Source organism: Varroa destructor, unplaced genomic scaffold, assembly GCF_002443255.2.
Source record: "Varroa destructor unplaced genomic scaffold, Vdes_3.0 BEIS01000003.1, whole genome shotgun sequence".
NCBI lineage: Eukaryota > Metazoa > Arthropoda > Arachnida > Mesostigmata > Varroidae > Varroa > Varroa destructor.
This window is the reverse complement of record NW_019211456.1, coordinates 26,850,201-26,878,143: the sequence shown is the minus strand read 5'-3', so window position 1 is coordinate 26,878,143 and position 27,943 is coordinate 26,850,201. Positions and strand designations below refer to the sequence as shown.

General features: G+C 39.6%; 2 protein-coding genes and 1 long non-coding RNA gene across 12 annotated transcripts; 1 reads left to right on the top strand and 2 right to left on the bottom strand.

Annotated features, from left to right (window-relative positions):
- Positions 1 to 145: 145 nt before the first annotated feature.
- LOC111246808 (peptidyl-prolyl cis-trans isomerase D-like) lies at positions 146 to 18,451 on the bottom strand. Of its 6 annotated transcripts, none has more exons than XM_022797016.2 (10): positions 13,312 to 18,438; positions 12,820 to 12,984; positions 7,893 to 8,008; positions 7,585 to 7,710; positions 7,088 to 7,279; positions 6,791 to 6,925; positions 4,837 to 4,956; positions 4,312 to 4,530; positions 3,896 to 4,052; positions 146 to 3,482 (listed from the first exon to the last, which is right to left on the bottom strand). In XM_022797016.2, exons 2-10 carry the CDS (start codon positions 12,950 to 12,952, stop codon positions 3,211 to 3,213), a joined length of 1,470 nt encoding a protein of 489 aa, XP_022652751.1. In that variant the 5' UTR covers positions 12,953 to 12,984; positions 13,312 to 18,438; the 3' UTR covers positions 146 to 3,210. The 6 variants fall into 6 exon arrangements, with proteins under 6 accessions (XP_022652751.1, XP_086838383.1, XP_086838384.1 ...); XM_086982257.1 differs by having other exon boundaries at positions 16,113 to 18,438; XM_086982258.1 differs by having other exon boundaries at positions 146 to 3,479; positions 12,820 to 18,443.
- LOC147756741 (uncharacterized) lies at positions 8,027 to 10,824 on the top strand. Of its 2 annotated transcripts, XR_015322736.1 has the most exons (4): positions 8,027 to 8,041; positions 8,862 to 9,104; positions 9,506 to 9,650; positions 10,543 to 10,824. It is a non-coding gene; the product is annotated as an uncharacterized LOC147756741 (long non-coding RNA). The 2 variants fall into 2 exon arrangements; XR_015322735.1 differs by lacking the exon at positions 8,027 to 8,041 and having other exon boundaries at positions 8,541 to 9,104.
- Positions 18,452 to 20,708: 2,257 nt separating the features above from the next.
- On the bottom strand, positions 20,709 to 27,780 carry Tmem18 (transmembrane protein 18). Of its 4 annotated transcripts, none has more exons than XM_022796164.2 (6): positions 27,301 to 27,780; positions 24,648 to 24,793; positions 24,263 to 24,331; positions 23,354 to 23,460; positions 23,031 to 23,118; positions 20,709 to 22,866 (listed from the first exon to the last, which is right to left on the bottom strand). In XM_022796164.2, exons 2-6 carry the CDS (start codon positions 24,750 to 24,752, stop codon positions 22,702 to 22,704), a joined length of 534 nt encoding a protein of 177 aa, XP_022651899.1. In that variant the 5' UTR covers positions 24,753 to 24,793; positions 27,301 to 27,780; the 3' UTR covers positions 20,709 to 22,701. The 4 variants fall into 4 exon arrangements, with proteins under 4 accessions (XP_022651899.1, XP_022651898.1, XP_086838392.1 ...); XM_022796163.2 differs by having other exon boundaries at positions 27,404 to 27,779; XM_086982266.1 differs by lacking the exon at positions 27,301 to 27,780 and adding an exon at positions 27,000 to 27,140.
- Positions 27,781 to 27,943: the final 163 nt, after the last annotated feature.

Genomic DNA, 27,943 nt, shown 5'->3' with positions numbered 1-27,943 from the left:
TGACTCAACATAAAAATTAAATTCAATCGTGGTTAAGAATGATGAATTCAACGTTATGTGGTAACAAAGGTATCCTTAGTCTATCACACAGAATAATGAGCTAATAGGCACCTGTAAAAGACACAAATAGAAGGTATAAGTCAGCTTATACTTCATTCATCTTTTAGGTAACTTATTTTTTTATTTATGTTGGTAGTTCGTTTGCATCTGTTTGTGTGTGCTAGCCGTGTCTTAACAGTCTCCCCAATTGCAATACCCAGTCGGCGTCAGATGAGCGTATTTAATGCCACACGTACTTATCGGAGTGTTAGTTGTCATCGTGCGAAGCTCGTTACTCACGCATAAACAATATCAATGCCACATAAATACATACAAATCCTACTTTAATGCTTTTTAGTTTAATCAGCATTAAAATTGTTTTCACTGCAACTGTGAAAATAATGGAGGGAAGAATATGCTTCCCTGCATATTGAACACCATAATTTTGGTTACCTTGATACGTATGCTACATGATAATGACACTAAATTTCGATCTTGGACAATTCACTTCATTCAGTCTTGTTTATCATTCATTTCTTGTTCAGGATTTTCTTCATATCCTTTACTCGTACAGACTCACTCAATTATAAGCATATATACAGATGTATATATATATATACGTTCATAAATTTACCTAACTCACGATCATGTCAATTTTGCGAACAACAACTAATTTAGTGGATCTTAGATGCCTTGTAGCAATTTGCTGGTTAAGCTTAGCAACCTACTATATTTAAAATTACGCTTGTCAACACACTGCGATGCATGACATATCGAGTGGGGCATAATTGCAAGCCCACGTTAAGGTGCCCTACTGCCTGTTAAAAATAGACCTCTGGCATATCTTTTGAACCATAAACGAGTCTCCTTTATGGCTGTCATTCGCAGAATACAATATTTTCGAAGCATACGTACGTTTTGTATGTATATTCGCTTTAGCTTAATCTTTGGCTCATCTAATACGTAAGCGAAAATCATTATAATAAGAGTAGGCTATCTAGTTCTCGTAGTATTAGTCACGTCACACCAGCAATTACATGATAACCTTTTTTTTTCCATTACCAGAGATCGTCAACGCTGTAATAACTTTTATCCGAGTTTTAGACTTCGATAGGTAGCTCATCCTAATTATCCTTGTATACGCATTTAGGTGGCTAACCTAGCGACGACTTGTTTAAATCTTACATGTATGCTTCACGTTAATTATATATATATATATATATATATATATATATATACATATATATACGAGCAATTTCCTTTTTCTAACATTTTCACTTAACCCAAAGCTATATTTTTGAAAGGCAAACTAAACGCAAATTACGCTATATAAAAGTCGTAGCGTTAAATTACATAATTACCCTGGGGACTATATGAGCCAGGTTCAAATGGGATTACATGGGCTACTGCATTCCGAGCATAGAGACTGGGTGCCATCGATGCTAATATTACAGCGAAACTAAAGGAACCAAGCAATCTAGAAGTATAACTTGGCTTAAGAGGGATGAATATATGTCAAGTTAAACTAAGTCATCATAATTTTGCACTCGTTATACCACATGTGATGTCGTCAGAAACATATTACATATGGCTGCTTTTGAAGAAGCTTTGATTATTTCTGTTAGCATAACACATTGTTCAGACAAGACACACTGGAAACAATTACGGGTCAGAATTTACCGCGGACAATTGTTTGTCCTAGAATCATACATAACCACTACAGTTGTACAGGTCTCTGTCTGGTCTAGTTGGCTTTAGAGAACGGTGCGCACATTATTACTGTAGCTCCACACTTTTCAAATAAAATGCAATTAATGAGTGTGCTAGTAGCTGACCCATTCGGAAATTAATTTTACAGTGCACAGCAGAACCTAATGAATTGTAACACTTACCTAACTTGGGAGTAAAATTATAAAGCATCGACTTCTCTGGCCATTATCACAACCCTTTCTAGAAAAAAAAACATTTACCCTTTCATTTTGTGCAGTGACCGACTTATCCGCATGAAATCATTGGCAGCCCATAAAGTTCCATGTGTGGCCCACATAATCCTCTTTTGTGGAGCTATACAGGTCAATTAATATCTCCCCGCAAATCATTAAGTTGCAATGAGCCCATTTAGGCTGTATGATAAAAGCGTCTTTGACGAGTATACTAGCATATTTCTTTCCTTTCAGTGACACCGATTGTTTTCAGTTACAGGATCAACCGAATTTTAGCCTATAGTGCTCTACCCTCGCCTATGTAAAGTTACGTGTAAAGTGTCAATATAATATTTAACAGAAATGGTACAATGGCTGCCTTTCTACCTTACCTGTCACTTGATCTGCCTGTACGATTCAATCGCATCATTAACCTTCGCAGATTTATTAACGTGTCCATCCCTTGGTCACATGTGTATAGGATTTCGCTTATTGATAGTTTCTCTGTCCTGTTATAAAACCAGGCGAAATATAATACACACAATATTCTGGACATCTGAAGCCAATTTTTCCCTTGGTTATAGACTTGCTAGAAGTAAGATGCTACAGTCAAAATACACCTTTTGTGTCGTGCCAAAAAACATACTTATCGCCTTTTTCGAGATCCACGTCCAATTCTGTAGTCTTCATAGTAATTATAATAAGAGCAGTAGCAAAAGTACTAATTATTGGCATAAGTCGTGTGTCACGGTTGTTCTCGACTTGGTAGATACTAAGTTGATAATAAATCTATCTAAATGGTACATTTCATTCTAAAGCTATCATAATTATCATCTTCGAAGGGTCGAAATATCAAGAACATGTCTCACTGCGTTTCTGAGGAATTGGACATGCAACATTTGGTCTGGTCGAAATGGTCACCTCCAAAAAGTAATTACATCAGTGATCCGCTCCTTTATCGTCAAAAGAAATTAGGGTGTAGGGAGCTGACGACAGGGTAAGCTGAATCCGACTTTTTTTCTCACATTGTTTTATTTACATTCCTTATTTCGCTCAGCGTAAAGGCGTGCCACACCGGCACCCACCTTTAAGGGCACCTCCATCGACGTATTTATCGCTTGGCTTTGGTGCGTTTTCGCCGATTTCCTGGAGTCATCATCTTGGATCACGCCTATTCCTTATTCGCCTCCTCGTAAGGCGAAACAAGGGGATTAGATCCTTATATCATGTTAATGATGATAATCTCTGATTAACTCATCGTGTCGTCACTATCGTCTGAGTTCGCTTGCACCTGCATCGCTGCGACTCGTTGAACTGGTGGAGCGTATCCTGAGGGTCCGGCATGGTGGTCGATCGGCTCCTGTTGCTGGCACTGAAGAGTATTGTTGGCGCTTGGTGGACTCGGAAAAGGCTGCGCCGGGAGGTTGGAGTGGGCCACATCTTGTCGTTGTGGTTGCATCTGTGTCTGAGCTTCAACCTGATGTTGTTGTTGTGGGTCCTGTTGTGGCTGAACGTTTTCTGCTACAACACAAATCAAAAAGACAGAATAGACAAAAAGAAATTAATAGCCTCGACATGCACCAAATCTTCAAATTGCAAAAACAGATCAAGAAGAAAAGTACTGTAGAAGTACTGATTTGTGAAAAAGCTCGGCATATATATATATAAGGTATACATTTAGAAAGATTTATCGACAAAAGCAACACTTGTTGTTTAACGAGTGTCATTCGTGGTTGGATTATGTTTAATTATGGACGTAATAAAATATTATACTCTTTTCTTTATTATAGGCATTTTTCCCAGTAATGTGTACATACGAAATCTGTTACTACTACTATTATTATTATATTTTTCCTGTAACCTAGAAATAAAAAGTGGGAGGTGTTAGCACCTTGCATAAAATTTCCGTGTAACCCAACAGAAATAAACCCTACCTTGTGCCTTCTGGGTGTCATTAAGTCCTGCAAAATATTTCTTGTAGACCTGTATCTCTTTTGCGCAATAAGTTGCTTTTTCCCCACGACAAGCTTTCAGTTCGGCCAAAATCGATGCATCGGTAGGAACCAGTTTGTTTGCGTGCGTCAAGTCTCTCTACAAAGGACTCAACAAGTTGGGTTAATACTATTATTAACGGTTACATCAGCATATAAGCTATTTTTTTTGATAGATTGTGTTTTATGTGAATCAGTAAAATATCGTTAATATTATTTAAATGTCTATATTCGAGGAATGTTTATGTTGATTTCGGCTACAGATTTGAACACATATACTAAATAGTGGTGGGTTAGATGAAAGAAAATAACGAATCGGAAGCTAAGAGAAGCTTTTCTTAATACAATTGATGGCTAACAATGGCTCTGTCGTAGTCCCCCTTGCCATGATAGGCCTGACCACGACGGTAAAGTCCTTTCGCGTTGCTTGGTGCCAAATCCAAGACTTCATTGCATGCTTCGAGGGCCTGGTCGTATTCCTTGAGTTTGATTTTACACGCGGCTGAATTGAGCACATTTGGGAGAATTGCTTTAGTGAATTCTGCGTCCTCGTAGGCAGTAAGCTCACCGGCTAACTCCTGATCGAACAAATCGATCGAGCGCAGTGTCAGTTAATATTCGCATATCAAAATTTAAGCATCGATCAAACACTAATTTATCATCAAATTATTCCCGTATATTACTTTGGAGTTACGAACAATGTTTAGTTTTGAGAAGTTCCAGTGACGTAAAGCGGAAAATAGACATTGACATTTATATACACGTCTTATAAAAAAAAAACGTTCTCCTAATTATTTAACAATGTAGACGGCAAGGAACTGTCAATTTGATCGTGAGACTAGAAATTCTATTTGGCCATTTCTGGTCTACTCTGTAACACTTGCCTGATATTTGTTTAGATACCGTTGGGCTTTTTTGTATCTACTGTGTGCGTTTACGTACTGTTTCTTCTTGTAATAGTTATTGCCGACGTTTCGTATAAGTGTTGCAGCAGCCGTTACATCCTGTATATAAAACGTATGTGAATTAGCTATAAAATCAATGAAAATTTTGAGACAAACATTATAACAAACAAATATATCTTCAGATAGATCTGTGTGTTCGGGAAGTGTTTCGATTAAATAGCGCACCTATAATGCAATACTGTCTTATTCGGTGGCACGTCACCGAATATCATATGTCAGCAATCAGCTGTTCAGTCCCACGAAAAAGTTTTTAAAGAACACGTTAGTATAAAGTCTTGGTTAAGAAAAAACTTTTTAATTAATTCAGTTAGATTGGTCAGAAAGTAATATGCGTTATTTACTTAACAAAGAGCATAGCGTTTTGCTCAAATTCTATCATTTATTTTTTGTACGTCCGTCGCCCCTCCTCGCAACTTTGCTTATGTCTGTTTCTACATTTGTTTCCTAATCTTCACTAGCTTGCTCTCTAGTTCTCCTAGAACATACCCAGAGCAACTTCGGCAATCGATGTCAATAGCCGTGCGCTGTATTCCAATTTGCATCTAACGCCATATAACTTATTAAAGGAGTATCTCACGGCTAGTTCATTATGTGAGCTCAATTGCGTCAAACCGGCCTACGTGAGGTGCGTCTTAGGCCTCGGCGTCTCAGCTAAAAATCGACTGGTCTACTTCCTTGGTAAAACACGGCCATAAGTGAGAAGCTCAAACGAAGATTCGAATTAGAAGGAACAAAAGCCTATGGACGGTTTACTCCTGGATACGTTCGAAAAATAAACGGTACAGACCCTGATATCCATAATTGAGAAAATTACTTGTTTTATTAGAAGGACAATTTGAAAATAACAGACACGCCGGCACTTAGCAGTCTGTCCTTCTATTTTTGCAGTTTATGAACTCCGTCACGTCGTCTGCCAGACACCCGATTTTCCCAGTGAAAGGTTACCCCCATCATCGATGCAAAAAATCCTGTAGTCGATACCATTCCGAGAGCTGCTCCTAACTAAGAGCGGCTTAACCTTGACATACATGTAAATGGCCCTACTGGTTCATACTTCAATATATCTTAGTCCTGCATAAATGCTCGTGTTAACAGCATGTCGTTAGTATGTATATATGCAATGTTATGGATGTATCTGTAGCATCATTCACATGCTATCACAGGAGTTGCCTGCTGCGTATTCCCCGAAGACGCTTATTGTGCTATCTTTTTCAAACTAACGAAGAGATTGCACTTTTTGCCATTTGTAACAATTCCGCGCAAGAATAGGTCATTTTAATTGTCAGTTGCCCAGTGCCAGGTTAGAAACGCAATGAGGAGCCGTGTTTTCTATGCATCTTACTTAAAATCCCTAGTTTTGAAGCCTTTTCTCCTGCGAAGATATCTGTTGATTTGATAATCATATAGCCCTTTTGCTGGGCCGACTTAGGGATGGCTTGTTGATCCGTATCGACTGGAGTAAAATTCATACTCTAGGTCTAAGAAGCCATCTTTAAACGCCATTTTGCAACTGTTCCTTTCAGACAAGGAGCTCACTCCGCACACGGCGCGGATATTCCGGTCTACTTTGATATTTCGTTTATATCAGCAAGAGGCGAAATAAAGTAAGCCTCGAAAATCTAGTTTGTTTCGCTAGAAACACCTGTTGTTTTAGCCTCAACTCGATATAATATTCTGTCTATCATACAGTAACAATATGTTTATAGAAAAGAGGAACCTCTTTTAGCGACATGTTTACGTAAAAAGCAGTGCTATGGAAAAGAAAAAGAAGACATTTAAAAGGACACGAACTCTACCTTTCGATCAATCTTACAGGTTGTCGAATGAAACAATAACGAAAAATATTAGCAGTATATCGTTACTTCATGTTTACCTGAAGAGACCGTTGATTAAGAAGGCTGGTAGGACAATCTTCTGGGAAAGGTGGGTATCTGTCTTCACCCGTTGGATCCTCAGGTCCCAACAACATTCCTACTTGAAATATGCCACAGTTTTCGATAACAATATCCTGCCACAGAAGTTAGTTTAGTATTAGGTTCCGAGTTCCCTGTTTATGTTATTGTCGGCTTCAAGAAATAGTTCGAGCTCTGAAATGCGACTCACTAATCTAACTAGGTTAGGCTTATTGAGCTTTAATGTTAGCAATACTATCATCTCCACAGATATCTACCTCATCCGGGACGTCACTATGAGTGCTGACCACCTCAACTTCCCTTATGACACCCATGCCCATGATAACCTTGCCAAACACTGTGTGTTGCCCATTCAGATGTTCACAGCCAGGCACTGTCGTAATGTAAAACTGACATCCATTTGTGTTTGGGCCATTCGAAGCCATCCCAAGAAGTCCAGGCTCGTCGTGCTGAAATCGTTGGTACGTTCAGTTATTTACGAATCAAATTAAATCACTACTTCATCAATTCTTTGAATGTATTTTAAATTAGCTTTAATGACCCTTGGCAACATAAATAAAGCATAACTGAACAACGTAACTGTTTTTGCTACACTCGCCGCCAATCTTATAATGCTCGTTAAACAAGCAACAAAGAGTTTCAGTGATAGTCAATAGTTCAGTGATAGTAATAGTCATATTGAAGGTCCACAGCGGAAGAAACTATTAGGAATTTGTCTTAGCTACTCCTTAAGATATTATAGTTGCATTCTCACCGGTATCCAAGGTCCCTCATTAGGGAAGAACCTGCCAAAGATTGAGTCGCTGCCTGTGCCGTCGTTGTTTACCGCATCGCCTCCTTGAATTGCAAAATTTGGAATCACTTTATGTATGCGAGTTCCCTGTAATGACACATCGTTCGTACACCAAATGCTAACATCGTCATTTTTTACCCCCGTGCTGAGAATGTGATCTACGCATAGATGTCATAATGCAGACTCGCAGCTGACGTCACTGACTGACTTGTGTCTTGCACGCTTATGCCATTGTTGTTGAGACTGCTCATTGGACATGACCAACCTACCCTATAACTTAGGAGCTTCCCAGAAGAGCCTCTCGCGGAACCCTTTACAATTGCAACAAAATTGGCAACGGTACTCGGAAACAAGTGCTCCCACAACTCGAAAACCACACGGCCCACTGAAATACGAAAACGACAAAACGTATATTCATGTAAACAAGCATTAACATAGCGTCAAGTATGGTACGAATTATATTATAGATTAGGGTAAATGCGCTCGAGTGTCTAGCATATGAGAAACGGATATGGCCAGCAGCTGCGACAGTTTCTGTCTATGAAGTCCATTGTCAGAATTTGTGCTTTTAGGGGGCACCTACATCTAGAAGCAGGGTGGGTTTATGTTGTCACTCAGGCCAAATCACAGCCAGATAAAGCCTGCTCTGTTATTTCCCTTTATTCCCTTTATTATATTGTTTAAGCACTTCAGAAGAAGGCAAATTTTTCTGGTCGAAGGCCAGTAATTAGCCGTCTGTTGCTCTAGAAAATCAGTATTGAACCTGACATTAAAATAAGTTGTTCTACATCAGCAACGATTTTGCTGACGATAACGTTCCTTTCAAAATCAGCCTCAGAAATTATTCCGGAATATGATCTCTAGTAAATGAATAAATATCACCAAAATCAGCAAACACATTTAGATTTGAAATGCGTATCTGAAACAGCATAATTTATGTAAAAAATAGAAGATTTAAGTGTACCGGAAGCAAACCGGGCTGCATAGGAAAGTGTTATAAAATCGCGTTAGTCTGAAGCATTGTGTTTGAAAAATTATGTCTTATTTCAGCTACTGGAATATAACCCATCAAAAACTGTACATATCATATGATTTTAATGTTATTCATGCTTCTTAGCGTATCCGACTGAAAGGGATAATGTTCAAAACTTGTTATTCTTCTGTATTTTGTGAAACAACGTTTTTATGATGGATTACGTTAAAATTTTGAAATTCTAACGAAAGGACTGTTATTTCAGAGCGTATTTCGTGCGTGTAAAAACAACGGCGTATAAGAACAGTCCTCATTGTAGCGGAGTTTGACTTGATGCCCTAATGTAGTGAATCGACAGAAACAATGAGCGTCAAGCCTTTTTGTAGGAAAAGAAATTATAGAGCAGAACATTACCCAGTAGCTCCTTGGCTTCTACGGACCTGGTGACCGTTATCAGTAAACAGCAACTACGACGATGATAGAGTCAACCAAAGACATCAAAAGACAAGTAACATCAACCGATTGGAAAACCGGACTTTCCTTTGTTTCGAACTTTGCTTTCGTATCTCTGTAGTAATCAAACGTAGTAGCTGGTATATACTTCGTATCTATAGACTGTTTTTTATTACATTAATTAATCAGTGACTTTTGTAAAAATAATAGTCGATCTTAATAGTAAATAAACAATCATGCCGTTCCAATTTTTTTTTGTGGCGGCAACTAGTGTACATTCCACTGGAGTACTTTACACAGCAACTTCCTGGCTGTTTTGTCTTGAGCTGTTCGTTAGGTTCTCTCGACTGCCTGAGATGAGTCACCTCTTTTAACATAAAACAGAATACGTCTAAATCCAGTTTCGATCTTGCCAAACAAACTATTAATCACATATCTTTTTTTAATACCTTCCAGCTATTAATGCGGTCATAACGCGTTCCTTCAGTATAGCTCCAAGTATTTGCCCTGCTTAAAGGGACGATAAATTTGCCACCCAAGTGCTGTCTCTTGGCTACCACCTCACATGCCGCTTAAATGGAAGGTGGCCAGGAAACGAGAGGTAGAGTAGTTGGCTAGCGTAATAGTACGATATGGGACTGCAATATTTATAACGATATCTTGTCAAATTTCAATAAACGGGTTACTATATAGGACCCTTACATAATTCTGACAGGGTTCAATTTCTAGGGTTTCTACACGCGACACATGTACATATAAACGGTTTCCTCGATAAAATCGGATATCTAAAATAATTCTCCTATAATGTTTGCAACTTGACAGTATTAGCTTCAACTTAGTTTGTTGCCTATAATATTCAACAGTCCAAGTGCAAATATTTTAATTAGTCTCTTGAATACTAATTGGTGCATTTCAGCCATTTCAATTCGCAGGAACTTTTAGCGAATATTTTGTGGACTGCTCGTAGCTGACCAGAAACATAGCTTGTCCTATTATCATATAATTGGAAATAGTAATGCGATAAAATTAATCAATATAGATAATTTATGTTTAAAAGCGGATGTTGACATCTATATTATTACTTTGTCACATTTTTTCTAAGGTGTATTTTGCTATAACAATGAATATCTGTCATGTGTTCAATGAGCCCATTAAGATATAAAGGCAAGTTGAAGCGTTCAATGAATATTCATGGAGCGACAAAGGCGCTATGGGCGCCCTGGCTTAATCATTTTTCGGTTAGCCGCGTATTATCATGATACAAATGCAACATTCAGAACGCTACACGAAACAAGCTTCTTCGGCCCACGCCAAACTCGCTTCTGCCGAGGCAGAGGCAATACTAATCACTTATATTGTTTTGTATTAGTTTGGATTTACGATTTGTCTGTAACGTAAAATCTACGATGAGTGACGAGGCTCTGGGTCCAAAAAAGAAGACTGATGGACTGGTGTAGGAAGTTTTCTCATAAGAGTTGCGTATCCTTTTGCAGGAATTCCAATGCAGCTGCTACCGAAGGCTGTCTTGCTTGAGGCGGCCCTACCATAGTAAAGTGAAGGCTTCCGTAATAGTGGATTGACTTCAGAAAAACAATGTAGATGAAGTGAGCTTTTTTTGTCACAAAAAACAGCGGTCTGACTGAGGACGCTTATACAGCAAATTAATATAGAAATTTACTCGAACTGATATACTAATGTTATAAAGACTCAAAGTTTGTCTTGGTAGAGAAATAACGTATACTTTCGGAGTAAATAGAAATGTTTATCTTGTGTTTTACCTGTATCGTCCCTTTCAAGAAATTTCAACAGTCGGCAATGTATATATATATATATATATGTGTGCGGTGTTACAATATCTAAAATACTAGAAAAACAGAAATTCTATGGAAGGTTTATTCTGCAATTAAGTAGTTAGGAATGCCAATATCAGTTAGGCCCATTCTATCTATGAAAATATGCTAAACGCACCATATGTATTGCATAACATTGTAAGTGCACAGTAGCGTATGCTGTATTCGTTTAACAGGGTTGCCCAAACATATTCTACATCATTTTGACCTAAGCCCATATTTTGTATCTTTGATTATTGCTAGATATCTCGAAAACCCAAAACGAACTTACCTCATCAACAATAATACCTGGGTACTAATCATCGCATAAACTCTTGGGAAAGCTTCGCTAATCTTTGGCCCTTGCATAATAAAATAACAAGGTTACATCCACGAATAGAAATGTTGTCAATACGAGGATTCAATACTTCTCAACAATTTAGACCAGATCAATCACCAGATCCGTTGTGAAAATATTGATTCATATTAAGAAAAGATACGGCATTCATTTCTTTGATCTACCGGTTAGAGGTGATTTTGCTACTAAATTTATTCGTAAGCGTAAAGGCTCCTTTTTTACAGAAGTGGAAAGCACTGACCTCGCACGACGGCACTAAGAAAGCTGCTAAGGCAGAAAGGGCTATTACTGGAAGCAGCTGCCATATATAACCCTTCGGTTATAAAAATAACTGTTGAGTAGATACCGGGAAAGTTTGGACGTGCACAACTTATTATACACGAGCGACTAACAACTCATTGTGGATATTGATCAGCAGGCGTCTGGGCGGCGGCGTACGAGAAAGTGACAGTTGCAGTCACTCTGTGTAGCGTTTTGGAACGAAGTTTACTTTCTCTTAATTTGTCCCGTGTTAGTTACATCCAAGGGTAAAAAAGGAAAAACTCCCAGACTCACTGTGGAAGCCAATGATCTGAAGCAACGTTAAACGGCGATACCAAACGTAAGAGGCTCATTAAGTGCTGAAGTTACACATTAACAAATTGTTAGCTGCTCCATTTAACATTGCAGCAGTAAGAAACGGCAGCTACTACATAATGGGTTTCGGGACAGCCTATTTGAAGTTGAATAATACACACAGATGGTAAAAAAGCAATAGGTAAAGGTAATATTAAGATACGAGTAGAACATGCATTAAGCTACCAAAAAACAAAATAGCCAAAATGTTATGAATCATTAGATTAGATTGGCTAAATTAACGACGGTATTAAAACATAGAGTTTAAAGAAGCAGCTTCTGAAGAGCCTGAATCATATACTAATCTGTTTCTTCTCTAACTATAATATAGGGTTAAGCCTAACCATACATAGGTTATTACAGATGTATTGTGGTGAGCTCAAGGAGGCAGGCTCTCAATTAAAGCAGCATATTTTTCAGATGAAAAACTACCCTCTCTTCCCTTCTCTCTAATTACCTCAAGTATTCGTTTTGAATAATTAAAAACTGTTAGTAACAACACTAAGCTTCTATATACACGTAAGCGACACGACGTGACAAAAAAGACAAACGTGTGAACTGACGCAATAGGCACTTATTCGCACCTGCATATGCGCCGTTAAAATCAGCTGTCTCAGGTCAGTCGGATAGCGTGATTCGCTAGTTTTTTCGGCTTTAGGCTTTACTTTATTAAGGCAAGCGTTACTGTACGTCGAGCCGTAGTAAAGAGTTCGATTTGATCCTTTCTATCGACAACATTTTATCTGAGGCACCACATTATAATACTGCACCATAAAGTGCAGCAAAGGCGAGTTTTGGTACAATACATCGGTGTAGCTAAATGCTCTCTTCACTCTTCGCAGTTACTCTTCGCTCGTTCATAAAATATGACACAGTTGTCATAAATAGCCCGTTTTGTACTTGCTATTCGCTGTATGACTGCGCATCTACAAAGCCATGTGCAAATAAAACTAAGTAGAATTACTTACCCAGCTCATCTCCTATCCGGATATCGAGAAAGACGTGCGGGCTATCAGCGCCAACCGGTCCCGGACTCTCCATATTTTGCAATTCGGACATGGGGTTCATGTTGAATTCTCTTTGACAATACCTAATCTCCATCGGTGTCCAACCAAATGGATTCACGACCAAGCCTGGCTCACGCAACCATTAATCGCTAAACCATTAGTTCCATTATTTCGTTTTTTATGAGCCTTTCTAAAACGAGTTCTTTGACTACTTCTTACGTTTGTCTAGTTCTATTTTCAGCTTTTCTATGCACTACGTTTCAAATACGGGATACTTTTCTAAAGAAATATATACATAGATATGTATATATATATATGCACTTCGATAATTAGCGGTTCATCGCTATTTGATTGATATGCCGTCTACACTGTCGTATCTGCCGTTTGTACTAGCACCCTATGATCATCCACCGTCAAGTAATCACAAACTAAATAACAACAACGCCCATTTACTTGCACGGAATGGCTTCACGACATTTGCTTTTTTGTAACTTCACGTAACCACTTCTGTATGCATGAACAATGTTCTAGTACTATCAGTCACTCGGTGGGACCGAAAGACGCAATTTCGTCTCCATTCATCCACTGCCCTATCTAGTAGCACCGCTGCCGACCCCTGACCGCGCACACGAGTCACTAATCAGTGACTGATTAACAGCAAAATAACATCATCGTCTGTCGGTCAAACAGCTCATCGCACTAGTTATCTAGCGTACGGGCCCACCTCCTCGTACCGCCGTCTTCGTCGCGGTTACCTCCGTCGAGCTATCTGTTGCGGTTATTCATTGGGGTGCTATTGATCAACGTAGTTTTATTGTGTTGTCATGCTTGTTACTGGTTGACTGTTGGGCGTCTGGCAATGTCTCAATCCCTATACCGTACAACACCAAAAAAGCAACAGCCAGCAAGACGAGCCTTAAACTCAGCGTAACACCCTAATGGAACAACGGTCCACACAATATTGCACTACATCCCGCAACGCCTGCTATTCTACCCGTAGTGGCGACACGATTGATCCTATCACATCGTAGAAGTCGAATAAATGTGAATACGCCTCTGCCTGCGAAAATTGATGACCGTCGCTGCTGTCCTGTCGTTACATTTGCTATGTTGTTTTTGTTTCAATGCTGTTGTCAGCCGCGATGGCAGTTTTGTCGTTGAATAGTCGCTGGTTATTGTACAACTACGAGTAACTTTGGCCGATGTTGCCTCAATCCCGTTGTTGTTTATTTGCTTATTCGCGTTCTTGATGTCGCCGCTCGTTCCGTTTCGAGTCCGCTGTTGTTTGGCATTAGCAGCCATCGTCCGGTTCTTACCAGTGGCACTTGCTGAGGTCAGCCGTTCGGCGGTGGCGTAACATTTTAGAGCGACATAGAACAAAAGACAGAGTCAACGGAAAAGCAGTAACGGACGGTATCGCTTTTTCGCTTGCTTGCCCCTGCCTCTTCAAGTGTACTGAATCGTATCACAACAACGCTTGCTTTTGTTGTTGTACGTGCTGTTACGTTAGTATGCGGCCGTCGCACATACAATATGTATGATACAGTATATTATATATTTCTTTTCTCTTTTTCTTTGAATATACACATATATGAAACGCGGCCGGCTGACTACCTCGGATCCTCGAATATTCTGTGGCTTTTTTCCGCGATCGGTCCCAGAGAATAACGCCAAGCAGTGGCCGTTTTTGGCACTTCCACTTGGTTGCAACGTTGTTCGAACTAGATCAACAATAATTATTGAGCCGTTGTGCTGTCTCAGCAAATGTTGCTATTGAGATCAATGTCGTCATCGACCGTGGGGCGGAGCACGCACTATCGCGGTATCGTCTTCGAAGATATCAGAACGGTTGGTCTGTGAGTTGTGTTGAAAAGTGGGGCGCGAAAGGATGCAGTTAAACGAGCAAATGGGAGTAGCTTTCATAAAAGATCGGCCTGGTTGGGTTTGCTGCTTTTGCGCTTATCACCCTTGTACCAGTATATAGTAACAGTAGCTGCTCTTGTTATTGTTAAGAGCTGTTACTACCTGCTATCATCAATTCCCTCGCTTTGCTCCGATTCTTCCAGTGTTTCTGCGTTCGTATTAGCTTAGCTGGCCTTGGCCTCGAGACGTACGAGTGCATGCGCGCGGTGGCGAGCAAAACAGTAAGCGCTACGCGTGGCGCATACGACGATATATGACGGTTCAAGGTTGACGACTTTGACCTGCACTCACTGACTGACTGACTGAGAGAGAGGCGAACGTATCTGTATGACTGTCGCAAAGATAACCTTATTTTTATCAAAAAAAAACCCGCAGCTCTAAACCGGTGGGTGCTGCAGATCGCGTTCGCAAAGGGCGTGTCAGGGCAGTGGATACGACTCTTGACTCTGCTTACCCAATAAGTGCAGCGTCTATCTTTGTAGCACGAATGCGATCCAATTCCAGAGCAAAAAATACTGCCACAAAATTAGAGCGGATGCCAATGGCGCTATTATCATTCTCTTAAGCAACAAAACGCAGGTTGTTTACCGTTGGCTACCGGTTTTAGTCTCGTTTGCTGCTGGTACTATTCCTGAGTGCTATAGCTGTATGTAGGTTGAAGTCTTTGCATTGTTAGTACATCGAAGGCGGGAATCGACAAGTTTGTAGGCTTCCTGTTATTCCCCTCACAAATTATTAATATAGGTTTCCTTTTTCCTAGAGGAAGAATAAAATTGGTAGCACTGGCTAACAGGTGCTGATGCTGAAGTAATTTAATAGTATGTAGTATTTAATAGATGATGAAGTAAGAGTTGGCTAGTAAGTGGCAACGGTAGTTACTTCTGAACTAGCTAATCTGAACTCATCTCTTCTGGCTGAACAAGTGTGGATCTCACTATCGATGCCACTCGAGTGAACACCAGTCGCTAGTGTTGTTACATAGACAATATCATGCTAAGCGTGCGTCTCTCATACGTCCGAAGCTTGAAGGGCATCTCATTTGCACCAGTATTCTGTGACAATGGCAGCTTCCTGATAGCCGAACGTGGATTAACTCACGGAAAAGAAACCCGTCAACACTGATTTAAGAACCAATCGGACTATGCTTTTTGGCCAGCCAATACAGCCGACGCTACAGCCGCTAGAGTCACCGTCATAATCACTGTTTCTAACGAAATAACAACGACACAAACAATTTTACTACAACAGTCATGACAATTGGCATATCATTACGGTCACCTACGACATCAGAGCACGGGTGTTGTCTCTGTATGCTGTACACCAGACCTTACCTGGTTAGTACGGTTTTCCGCAACTCGGCCCATCGCAACCAACACCCGCCCGTTAGTTCCATACCCCCTCCCCATCCCCCATGTACAGGTCAGTCGATACCTCCTGCTGGTATGATTAGTCAGCAACAAAGACAACAGTAACGACAAACAAATAAATCTATCACTTTCCGCCGTGTTCCTTTTATTGATGTCTCATTTTCTTAATCGATCGTTATCAACCAGCCATGCATGGGAATCTGCTGCTTTTTAGAAATCGACTATTTCCTTATTCTGCAGGGGCAAATGTTACGCCTGCTTCTAGGGCTAGGGCATATGACACGGCATCGTAGATGCTTTAATTTTGCACGCAAGTGTCACTACGTAGATCGACATCAAGCAGCAATAAATTCAGCCGTTAATATCGGTAATATAAAAGTAACTGTCTGTGTGAACAAGGTGAGAAGCGATGCCCACTTCGTAAAAGGTTATCATCATTACCGTGCATCGTCTTAGCTGTCATCCGACGCGCGCAGTCTATATCGTCGCTCAGCATCTGTATATCTTTCTCGTATCTGTTCTCGTATCAAAACTGTTCGTTATTGGATAGCGTAGCAACGTCTCACCATCACCAGCATGGAAGAGCGAACGCTGTGACGTGCACCAATTCTCCGAATTAGCGTTACTACTAGTAGTAGGGGCATGTGTGATATTATCACTCTGGTATCTCTTAATTTGTTTTTTACTTCATAGAGGACATAACGCTAATCCGCACAGAGGTTCTCTATGGCCTTATCCACCGTTCAAGACAAAGTGGAATCACCCGCATCCAAATAATCCGGGTTAACCTAATTATTTCTTTGTATGTCCACGCGGCTGATGACGGCCCTGTCGATTGGAACGCACGCTCCGCTATCCAGCCAAGTTATGTCCACTACTGCACGATTTAACTAATGAAGGAAAAAGCGCGCAAGCACCGCTAGATTTTCGTCACTGACTGTTCGTCACTTCGAAGCTGTCATACGAAGACGTCGCAGACAGGCAGTCTGTCCGAATTGTGGTCGTAGATCAGTTCTCTGTTGCCACCAAAAGTCTTAAACTGCTAACGCACCACAGCAGCGACACAAGAAAGCGCTGACAATGTTGAACGACTAATGATAACGATGAAACGACGACAGCGACGGTCACGTTCACCGAAAAGAAACTAAAGTTGTCGGCCGCTACGAGACCTACTGGGGAATTTGCGGAACCAGCCACTACGACAAAGCGGTAACAGCGACAGCACTAGTGACAATATTAACAATGTTCCTGTCCATAACAGAAAAAGTAAAGATAGCGTATTCGATGATTAGGTTAAGAAGTTGAGCCTAGTGATGGTATCTGACGATAGAAACGATGCCGAAGGCAATGGAAATAGCGGCAAAACCCAGCAGGCATGTTAACGCGGAAGTCGAACCATGTCAGCAGCACGTACATTTTGCAATGCAATTCCCGGCGCTCACTGTCACTCGATACGTTTGGTCGCCCAATGGTGTCGCGTTGTCGTCCCATGTCTCTGTCGTCGATATCTTTTCCAGGCTGCGATTAGATCAGCCTGAACGGGTCCGTTTCTGATCAGAGATAGAGGTAGACTTTGCCACAAAAACTATGCCTCTTTAGGGCCTGAGATTGTAAGGCGATGTTGTTCATTCTTCGAATTGAAACGCAGTCCGTATAACCAGCAACTCTTAACGGTTGTGTTGTTATTAGTCAGGCGTTTTTGTTCGCAGTTTTTGCTTTGCCCCTTCTCTCTTCAATGACAACTTCAATGTGGCCGACTTCCAGCAACAAAACAACAAGATCTTGCCTTTCACCGCGAGAAAAACTTAAAATAAACAGCTGAGCAGTGAAAAACAAGCGATGGGTGTTATTTTAATAGCTTTCTGGAGAACAGATACCCAGCAACGTTTATTCAATCGGCAGCAAACAAACTTTCCTAAAAAAACCGAATATGTCTAGCTAATTGATAGACACGACCCGCACGGAAACACGGCCGCGACGTGACTGGTACTTAAGCCGTTAGACATTGCTTTAGACGGCTAGCTCTCAGCACAAAACGAAGTGTTCCTACGCGCGGTTTCGAAGCTAAACCACCACGTGTCCCAAGGTTTAGTGGGCGAATACGTTACCACTGCACCAACACGGGGACAACGGTGCTACGCAGTCACTCAGTGCCGATAGCCAGCCCTCTGCTTCTGCTCTTCTAGAACTTTGCCTTTTTCGCCACCAGAGAGAGCGAGAGAGAGGGCTTGTAACAACCTGGTCGATCAAAGGATAGCAGACGACTGCCATAGGGAGTGAACGTCCTAGTGGCCCTAGTGTTCCAGGAGCAAGCGCCAGCTGCTAATCGTGTTTATACTTTGTGTAGATGTGGATGTGTTGGAACAGAACCGCGGACCCTGCATGCGATGGCGAAGCCTTCGTCAGGGTTCCGATAAAGAGAAATGGTAAGGAACAGTTTTTGAAGGGCGGCTGATTTCGCGCCGGCGTCACAGCTAAACAGGAGCCGAATCATAGGCAGAGCATACGAGGGACTGTTATGTGAACTGAAAGAATATGAAGATGCACCGGGGTGGTCTCGAATGGCCTAAAAAATTATTTATCATATAACTTGGGCGCAAAAATTTACATATCACAACACTTTACGTGTAACACAAACTGTACAACCTAGGTAAATGAAGAACGTCATTGTATATTAGGTAGCTTCACACTAACTTGGAACAAACTTTATCGTTTCGTTGGCTCTTTCTCACACAACATGATGCTGACCGACACGCATGGCTATAATCTTTGCGCAGAAATGGATGCCAGTAGAAATTCGATGAAGCCCTAAATATCTACGTACAAAAAAACTGCTCGCAATTTAATGTATTTGAAAACCTATTTCCTAAAGAAGAGGATAGCGGGAGAATTGATACAGCTGTGAAATCACCATTCCTATGCAAAACTCTTTTACAAAATGTAAGCTACATTCACTCCTAACAAGAAGATACAGAATAAATTAAAATTTAAAAATCATTATATTGCTAGTTCGATTCAACTATAATCAAATCAAAAAATGATGGACTCGAACTTCAAGTCCTTTTTATGATTTTTATTGCCTTGTTTTCTGCTTGTCTGATTTTCGTCATTTTTACCAGACTTGAATTAAAAAGTATTATTCTTATTTTCATTACTATTAATATTTTAATTCTCGATTTTATGTAAAATTATGCGAGGTGCACTGGCGACACATCTTAAAGGTATTTGCGAAACAAACACTAAATATAGTTAATTTAAATTTCCAAAACAAATGTAAACATCTCGAAAGCGAGTCTTGCGCTTCGCAGCTTCATTGGACACGAGTGCGACGATGGACCTGAATAGAAATAATTCCTGGAAATGGTCAAAGGAAACGTGGCAACACTGTCTTTAGTACTCGTTGTGCCTTCTAGACTCTTCAGCATACTCATGTAGTAGCTACTGACGGGTTGGATATTATACATTTCGTTAAAATTCGATCACAGAAGATTTTTGTATGATTTGAAAAAACGACTTAATTATTTTTTTGTACGAGCCGACGTTGTAGCTGTGTAGGAGTAGCACACTATTTCAAGTTAACTGATCGTTAATGATTGTAACGCATGATTTTTTGTCTGCGTCAATTCGCATACAAACGCGGCCGATCTCTGTATATTTATATATATTACGGCAAGCAAGGGCATTCATTATCACTAAAACAAGCTGTTTTGCGATCGGTTTTTATGTATCCGTGCGTGCGTACATGCGCGAATCTCGAGTATCGCCTCGCAAGTCTTTGTCCGCAGTGATGATTCGGTAGGCATTCCCGTGATTATTAATATTATGCAAGATTTAATGGATAGGCAATTAAGTTACTAATGCCCTTTTAATATGAATTATTTTTAATAGTTGTGTGGCGTTGTTGCTGGTGTTGTCAGGGTGGCAAGCCGTTCTTGCGCGCTCTAAACAAAGTACATTTTTTCATGTTATTTGGTACTGGGCAAGCCTGATTTTCTAGGACAGGTTCTGACCAATTGTCGATTATTTTATGATATTAACAATTTAATTAAGCCGTCTATTCAGTTCATGGGCCAGTTTTCAGTACGGTAATTTATTAAATCATAGTCAGGCTCACCGGTGTTTTGTCAATAGTAGTATGAGCATTTCATACTGTCGTACAACATTATCATGCATACATTCATCCTTCGTTTAGCCGCTGTCACCTTCCATTGTATCTCGCTATGGCAAACATATCTGTTTTAATCTATGCCATTTTACCCGTTCGTCTGCTTACTGTGTTCGAACGGTCAGCGCGCATTAGCCGTCAATCCCTAATAAGAGCAACTCGACTTTTACAGAAAGATAATGATTTGTCTTTTTAAACGACCTACAACTGACCTCTAGACACTCGACGGCCGTTTCGTCTTTTTTCATTCTACAGAGTAATATTCTATTTAGTATGCGTGACACTTCTACTTAGATGGCCTTAAGCTAGTGCCTTTTATTGCAGCGCTAACAAGCAATGCATGTACACTGTTATCAATAGCCTACATAATATTTACAGTTAGTGAATACGCTATATTATTGTATTGTTTGTATACTTTTTATTACTCCTTTATTACTTTATTATTATTATTACTGGTAGCAAGCAGTCAAAACATTTGTGACCAGCTTAGGTGATAGTCTGCAGTTAAGTTTTATTGTGACTATTTTTCTCAGGAATCATATGATCTTTGTAAACTGGGAGCGAGTTATTTAAAGTTATGCGGTTGCTTAAGCTTCTCAAAAATAGGGTATATATTCATATCTATTTATATGTATGACTTTTTAATGCTAGATTCACTCATTCTACAGTTTCATGGTAAGGGCAATAATACCCGCCATTTACGTGTACTTATTTCTTTCTATTTTTTTTTAGTGAGGGAATCTCTTCTGCTCCGTCCAGTTCAGAGGCATTAGGAGCTACCTAGTAGAATTTCTAACCGTCAACAATCTATATTACAAGTATAGTGCGGAACGTAACAAGACATCAGCGTCGCATTAGTATTGTGCGATGTGAATCTATTCAAGCTTATTTCACAAAATCAGCTACGTACAAATTGATTTTTTCAGTATGCTTCCTAAAAACGATCACAGTAAAATCTAGAATGTATAGCGTAATTTCTGTTAAAAACAAACAAAAAATTGCTTATAATAAAGTACCAGGAAAAATGTTTCTATTAGCTAAAAAGAAGTAATAAATGATCACTTTTTGAGAAACACGCATTTAACACACTATCAGAATTAATAACGAGTTCATTGAAAAAGTAATCAATAAAGCATACATACTAAAAATAAACAATGGATATTCTACCTTTAATTTCTTCACAAAAATTTGCCTTAAGATGGCTACCATTTCTTAACGTGCCTTAACAGTTATAACAATGAAAACACATCTATTGGTAGCCGATTGTGCTTAAGGACAACAATAAAGGTTGCATAAATTAGCTGCATAAAAACATCGTGTCAAACTGCCATTTAATCGATAGCTTCGTACGTTCAATCTGATTCTGTATCATTCTGTTGAGAAAACTATGGACTGTACGTTGTTGGTTGCGTACGAAAGCAAAAAAAATTGCAAACGATCTGTTTTCCGTTGCGTTTTTTCTTTGCCAGTTTTCTTCTAAATATGTCTATATGTACATATATGACTGTATAAAATAAATACCAAAAACGTAATTACAACGAAAAAGTCGGCACATTAATGCCCAGTCAAAATCGGCGGTTCAGTCAACAACGCGTAGTAAAGAAATGTCGGCGCTACCCATTTCTCCATATAATGGCTTAAAGGGGCAGGCCCTTTTATATTCCATCCTGAACCGCTTGGAACTTGTGCGGTGGAAAAGAACGGGCCAGTTATACATATATATATATATATGTACATATATATGTATATATATATATATATATATAGGAGTTGAAAGATTATTTGCTTTATGACAAAGAAGATCCCTATAGCCGTCGGGCAAAACATGGATGTCGCAATGTGTTTGTTCACTAACAATGATGGCATGAGCGTCTTGATTGAATAATTAATGTCAATTGTACGATATCATGACGTATCACGACTCACACCCAGTATTGGCTGACACATTACTAATTGTGACATACCCAATATTCCATTTACTTCGAACTCATAAGGATATTATAATATTAATAATAACAATAGTTGACGTTTAGACGCAGTGGCTGATACCATTATTAGTTATATTATTTCTTAGAGGATAAAAAGAGTGCATTGAAAAGTAAGTCTTTCGTTAAATTGCGTGCAAAAAAAAATATCGATGGTTCTAAAATTCCTTAGCCAGATAGAAATTCATGGTTAACCCTAATGTATTTGTTCCATGACTATATAAATAAGGAACCGCATTCTAATCGTTGCTGGCATACTGACGCTAAAATTCGTCCTGAGTTAGATATAAATCGTAACACAATGTTTTTTTTTTTTTTCGTTATCTCGATAGGGTTTCAGTAATAGCTTGAGAGATGTTTAGGTTCCGAAAGCTTAGCGTTGGCTATCATGAGGTCGTTTCAGCTATCGGTCCCTGTAGTATTCCTTCGAGTGTTGATCTCCTGACCTGTGATGGCCGAATTGTTGTTGTTGCTGTTGCTGTAGTTGGCAGTCCTTTCGCATTCTTTTTAGTTGTACTTTACGCAGATCAACCATGAGATCACGTGCCTGATACAGCCACTGACCAACCTAAAATTGGACAGGAGCAAAAACAGATTTAAACGAGGAACGAGCATAAGCTAAGTAAAACCAAACTCGGGTCGTTGCTATAGGCAAAAATATCAAACGTTAGTGGCAGCCTACAGTCACCCACTTTCGTCTCGAGAGATGCGACTAAGCTACCATGTCCGTACCATGAAGAGGCAATTAAGCAGAAGTGGCACCGAATAGATTGTCGAGATAAAGAACCCTTGCGAGTCAAAGTATTGCTGCTTGCTGAATCTGAAATAACAATGAGGCAAGATGGACGATATCAGCGAAACTAATAGCCTCCAGAGATATAGCAGTCTAACGTTTGATTGTCCATTCTCTATTGTTAAGCCCATTAGGTTCCTTAACGGTGGAAAAGATATAAGGTAGCTGAGCGTGGGATTAGTTCAATTATAAGGAAAGATAATACATTTTTTTACTTTTTACGGACAAACGAGAAGCACATAACAAAAAACTGTCGAATTACCTGCTCCAGTTATGAGCTGCCCATTCATTGATTGAGTCCGAGAGGTAGACCAGTGCGAGCATCGTTGTGAAGAGAATGACTTGAATATTATTCCGCGATTTGGTTGCCTCAATAAATAAATGGAATTATAAGTGCCTTGAAAATTAATTGTATGATGAAAATTTTGGCTTTAAGAGAACTGGCTAGATCTAACAAATTTCCATCGTAGCTATTTTGTAGTAATAAGGGAAGAGTGTGTACTGCTATCTTGAAAAAACCGATAAGTATATAATCGTGAACGGTTTACTGAACTGAAAGGGGAATCATAAACAAGTTCGTTATATTAATTATGACATTTTACAGTGTTATTTATAGAGATGCCGCAATACTTCTCTTTTTACGAGCGTCTGCCCCATTTTGCTGTGAGGAAGTTTAACTCGGCATACTTTAGCTTGTTTTAAATCAATCATGACGTGCGTCAAATTTCAAATACTAAATGAACTTGTGTGTTTGTATGTTAACACAAGATACGATACCATTTATTTGAGACTCGAGGTTACATATGGATCGCCTATTTGGCTAGAGCGGATCGTTCCCGATACGGTTCGATTAGCTCTATAACTTCCAAAGTTCGTGCGGCTATCTAATTGGTTCGTTTAGGAAACTGGCTAACGAATTAGTATGCAAATGTTTGACATCAAAATAGGTTACCTAATTAGATCTTCGCCGTAGCCTAATCGTCATATATCCAAATGATTCTTTCATGACGATCTACCATAAAATTTCTTTACATCGACCGGTAAACCGACCTTGTCGGCCTGAATGTGATCGCTTACCTTTTGTGACAACCTCTAAATTTTCCCAAAAGTGTAGAAATATGTAAGAGTAAGTCTAAACAAAAATAAAAACGTCAGCAGCGCATGAACTTACAACGGAGAGAGTAAGCATAGCGCAATGAAAGGCGATCAGCGCAATAATCCATGGTTCACGAAAATCAACCTGAAAAAGATATACGGTAGATAGAGAGGAAAACAATGGTTAATACAATTAGTAAATAACAGGCGCATGCTTAACCTATTTTCATTTCGAATCGAAAATTTAAGTGACATGGGGTGTTGTTAGTCTAAATAATTAGATTTGTAACAATAGATTTGTTAGATAATTCAAAATGTTTTTACTTTTTCAGTCAACTGTATTCATAAAAGCGTGGTAACTCACTGAAACATATATATACCCACGATGCATTTTAATGACCAAGAGCATTATCGTTATTAAGATAGGTCTACAATGAGTGGCTATTGAACAAATGACGAACCTTGCTGATAACAACGCCGATGGAAAATTCGGCGGGAACTTCCTCGAGTTGTGGGGGTTGATCGGTTCCTGTAGCACTAGATTCAACAGCATCACCCATTGTCATTGAGTCTTCCTCTGTCAAAAACGACACGACACACTGACTACCTGCAAATTTAAAAGAAAGTAAATCTTTAAAAAATGAATATCAAAAAGTTTTAATTTATAGATCACTAAAACTTTCGGATACGATAAAGTCTTTAGCGACACAATCCTAGGAAATGGCGTAATTCCTACAATAGATCTAGTCAATTAGTTGGTATTTATTTTCGCACTAAATGACGCTATGAATAATGGAGGTAACTGCTTACAAAAACAAAAATAACGAAAGAAATTTGTTAACCGATCTATGATATATATATATATATATATATATATATATATATATATATATATATATATAGTCTTTAATAATAATTTTCTAAAAAACACGAATGAGTGTACAGATTAATAACACGACTTGCTATACAAATATTGTTGTTGCCGTCCTACTCGTGACTACACTTCTCTTCCGGATAGAGACTTTCAACAATTAAATTGCTAACGGGCATAAGTTCACTATTTTTCCCGGTTGTGCAAGTCGAATTTGCTCTATTCGCGCGTCTAATTGAGCAACAACGGATACTCAGTAGTATTTTCTGGCACGCGGTGGCTATTTGAAAATCAGCTCGGAAAAATTATTCTGGCAGTATTTCGTAGTAACATATTTTTTGATAAAACTAAGGATTTATTTAAGGCAATCTCTTCTTTAAGATAAATGCATTTTGCTAAGGTCACATTTAATCGTTCAATGGAAACCAGTTCGACGCCTCATCCGAATTTTCGAAAAGACTATGTCTACTAGCCTGATTCGCTCTATCGAATCTTTAGCGGGGTCGATGACAATAAAACGCAGTATTTCGACGACTTTAAAACGTCTCGGCGAACTGCCTTTAATGACCATTATAAGGAAATTAACGTAAAGATCTATATAATTTTTTGTCCTCGTCATTTAGACTAGGCTGCAAATACAATAAAGTCTCTAAGACACATTAAAATATGTTGTCCAAAAGATCATTTTCGCTGCCTAAAAAAGACATGAAATATCGATTATCTCCAAAACATGGTTTCGGCCATACATGTAATTTTCGTTCTATTGCTTTCAAAAAACGCCCCGAATTTCATATGGTTTTCAATCAATCTCATATGGTCTGAGTCGTATTAACTGCTTTTTTCAAAGTTTTCATATATTTATAAAACCGAAGATGTGTTACCGGTATTGCTAACAATACCTTCATACGGTTGGACGCTTGGTAATCGATGATCGATTCGCGTGCTCGGAAGAAGCCATATAATCAATACATCAGACATAACCGAAGCTTCCTTCTTCCTTGTGACATCGTCAATATATTAATGATTTGATTTTTCTGCTTGTGGAAAAATAGGCCGCGACCTTTCAAATTAGTTAATGACAATTCCCATCGTATGGTACTCATGAGTAATAGTGCGCATAACGGTAAAAGGCTTAAAAAATATCTATCTAGAATTCTATTAGACCATCAGAATGGCAACCTATAACAGTAGGTTTGGCACGTCCGATTTCACTATGATTGTTGACGAGATCAAGTTGTTCATCGTAAATCTATCGACGAAAAAAGTTCTGTCGTACGCATCCAGATAATAAAAAGCATTAAATAGATAAGAAAGTAGAAATTACACACACATGCAGTTATAGTTTTGCGTGCGTGTTTATGCAACATGAACGTACGGATTCAGAAACAATAACCAATACAACAAATACATTGTGGCGCTACGATATCCTGTTTGAATATCCTGGCTGAGCCGGAAAAAAGAGTTTGCTGATAGAATAGATTAACCTTGAAAAATGGCAGTTAGATTTCATAAATCTAAAACTACCTGCTCATCGCTTCCAGCAGCATGGATTTCAATTCAGTCTTAGACTTTTCATAAAGGTTTCCTGAATGTACTTCTTTCCACAACAAACATGAAGAAAAATAACAGAAAATTCCAGACGATCATCGCAACGAAGTCCCTCCTCATCGTAATGCTCCCCAACCCCATAGTCACCACATGAAGAACCTTTTACACCAATAAGCGCCGATGCTTCTTCAACGACAACAATAGCTATAGAGGTAGTATGCGTTGATATGATTGACACATATCGTCTAGATTAACAGAGAGAGAGCAATGAAATACCGCGAGACCGGCGGCGGAAGACAGATTTTTTCAGTCGCGTCGGAAGCGAGCCACCGGGGCTTACCGCATACACCGTGCAGGCTTACATAAAACTTTCTCTTGCATGACATACACATACAGGAACGCCGTTGCGGCAGTGTTGCCGTCTAACGATGAATGGTTTCCGAAACATCACCATGTATCATATAGCTGTTACCACTCACTGGGACACCACCACTTCTGTTGTTATTAGTGCCACTATGACAAAATGACGAGATACCTATGACTGTCACAGCTAATAGCGATACCCACGCAGACGTCCAGCCAGAATGCTATTTAACTCGTTCTCCCTATATGTATATGTGTCGGTTTATGCATGAGTGAATGTCTGCCTGTCTAAGCATAGCTATGGTAAAAAAGGCTAAGAATGTTTTTCGGACCGATTTCAATGGCACGTTTCTCCAACAGCAAAGCGACAGTCGCTGCGCTGTGAGCTGACAAACGGATGAGTCCAAATTAGTCAATCTTGCTATACGGCCTGACCTGTTGGTTGCTGCTGACGTTCTTGTTTACTAGATCAACGTTGACTGTACTAAGTCTTCTATGCTTTAGAGCTGAGCACCTCAACAATAGTGATGAGTAATAGCGCAAACGCCCAGGATTTTTCCAGGATGAGCTCCCGAGAGGTTGTTAGTCCGCAGTCAGTCACTGTGTTAAAATACTACTTCTATATACAGTGGCGGTCACGCACGGTACATACAGAATTAGTAGCCGTCGACAACACAAATGATCATTACATAGTATCTGTTAGTGACGGGAACAAATCAGCAGCGTCAATTGAGCTATATCGGTTGGGCACCGTTTGCGATGCTATCCTCGCTGCCTCTCTGGCCAGTAACGACCACCCGATGGACGAAACTATCGCTGGTTGGCTCGGAAGGAGAAGCTGCTATCGCTGCTGCTGGGTGGACCTAAACAAAGGCTGCCGACGACCAAACAAAAGAGCAGACTGCTGTGAAGAGCAGACGCAACGTCGACTAGAGTGATCCAGCGTGCTGCTACTATTTCACAGCTGTGTCACGT

Bases quoted from the DNA above. Each gene is read 5' to 3' on its own strand.
- Tmem18 (XM_022796162.2), bottom strand. From the start codon at position 26,035: ATGTCTGATGTATTGATTATATGGCTTCTTCCGAGCACGCGAATCGAT. The intron at 24,794-25,956 runs GTATTGTTAGCA...TTAAATTTGCAG, and splicing joins AAGCGTCCAACCGTATGAAG to GTAGTCAGTGTGTCGTGTCG. The intron at 23,461-24,262 runs GTAAGTTCATGC...TTATTTATTGAG, and splicing joins CTATGCTTACTCTCTCCGTT to GCAACCAAATCGCGGAATAA.
- LOC111246808 (XM_022797016.2), bottom strand. From the start codon at position 12,952: ATGGAGATTAGGTATTGTCAAAGAGAATTCAACATGAACCCCATGTCC. The intron at 7,280-7,584 runs GTGAGAATGCAA...CAACGATTTCAG, and splicing joins ATGAGGGACCTTGGATACCG to CACGACGAGCCTGGACTTCT. The intron at 4,957-6,790 runs GTAAACATGAAG...TTTTATATACAG, and splicing joins TTAATCAACGGTCTCTTCAG to GATGTAACGGCTGCTGCAAC.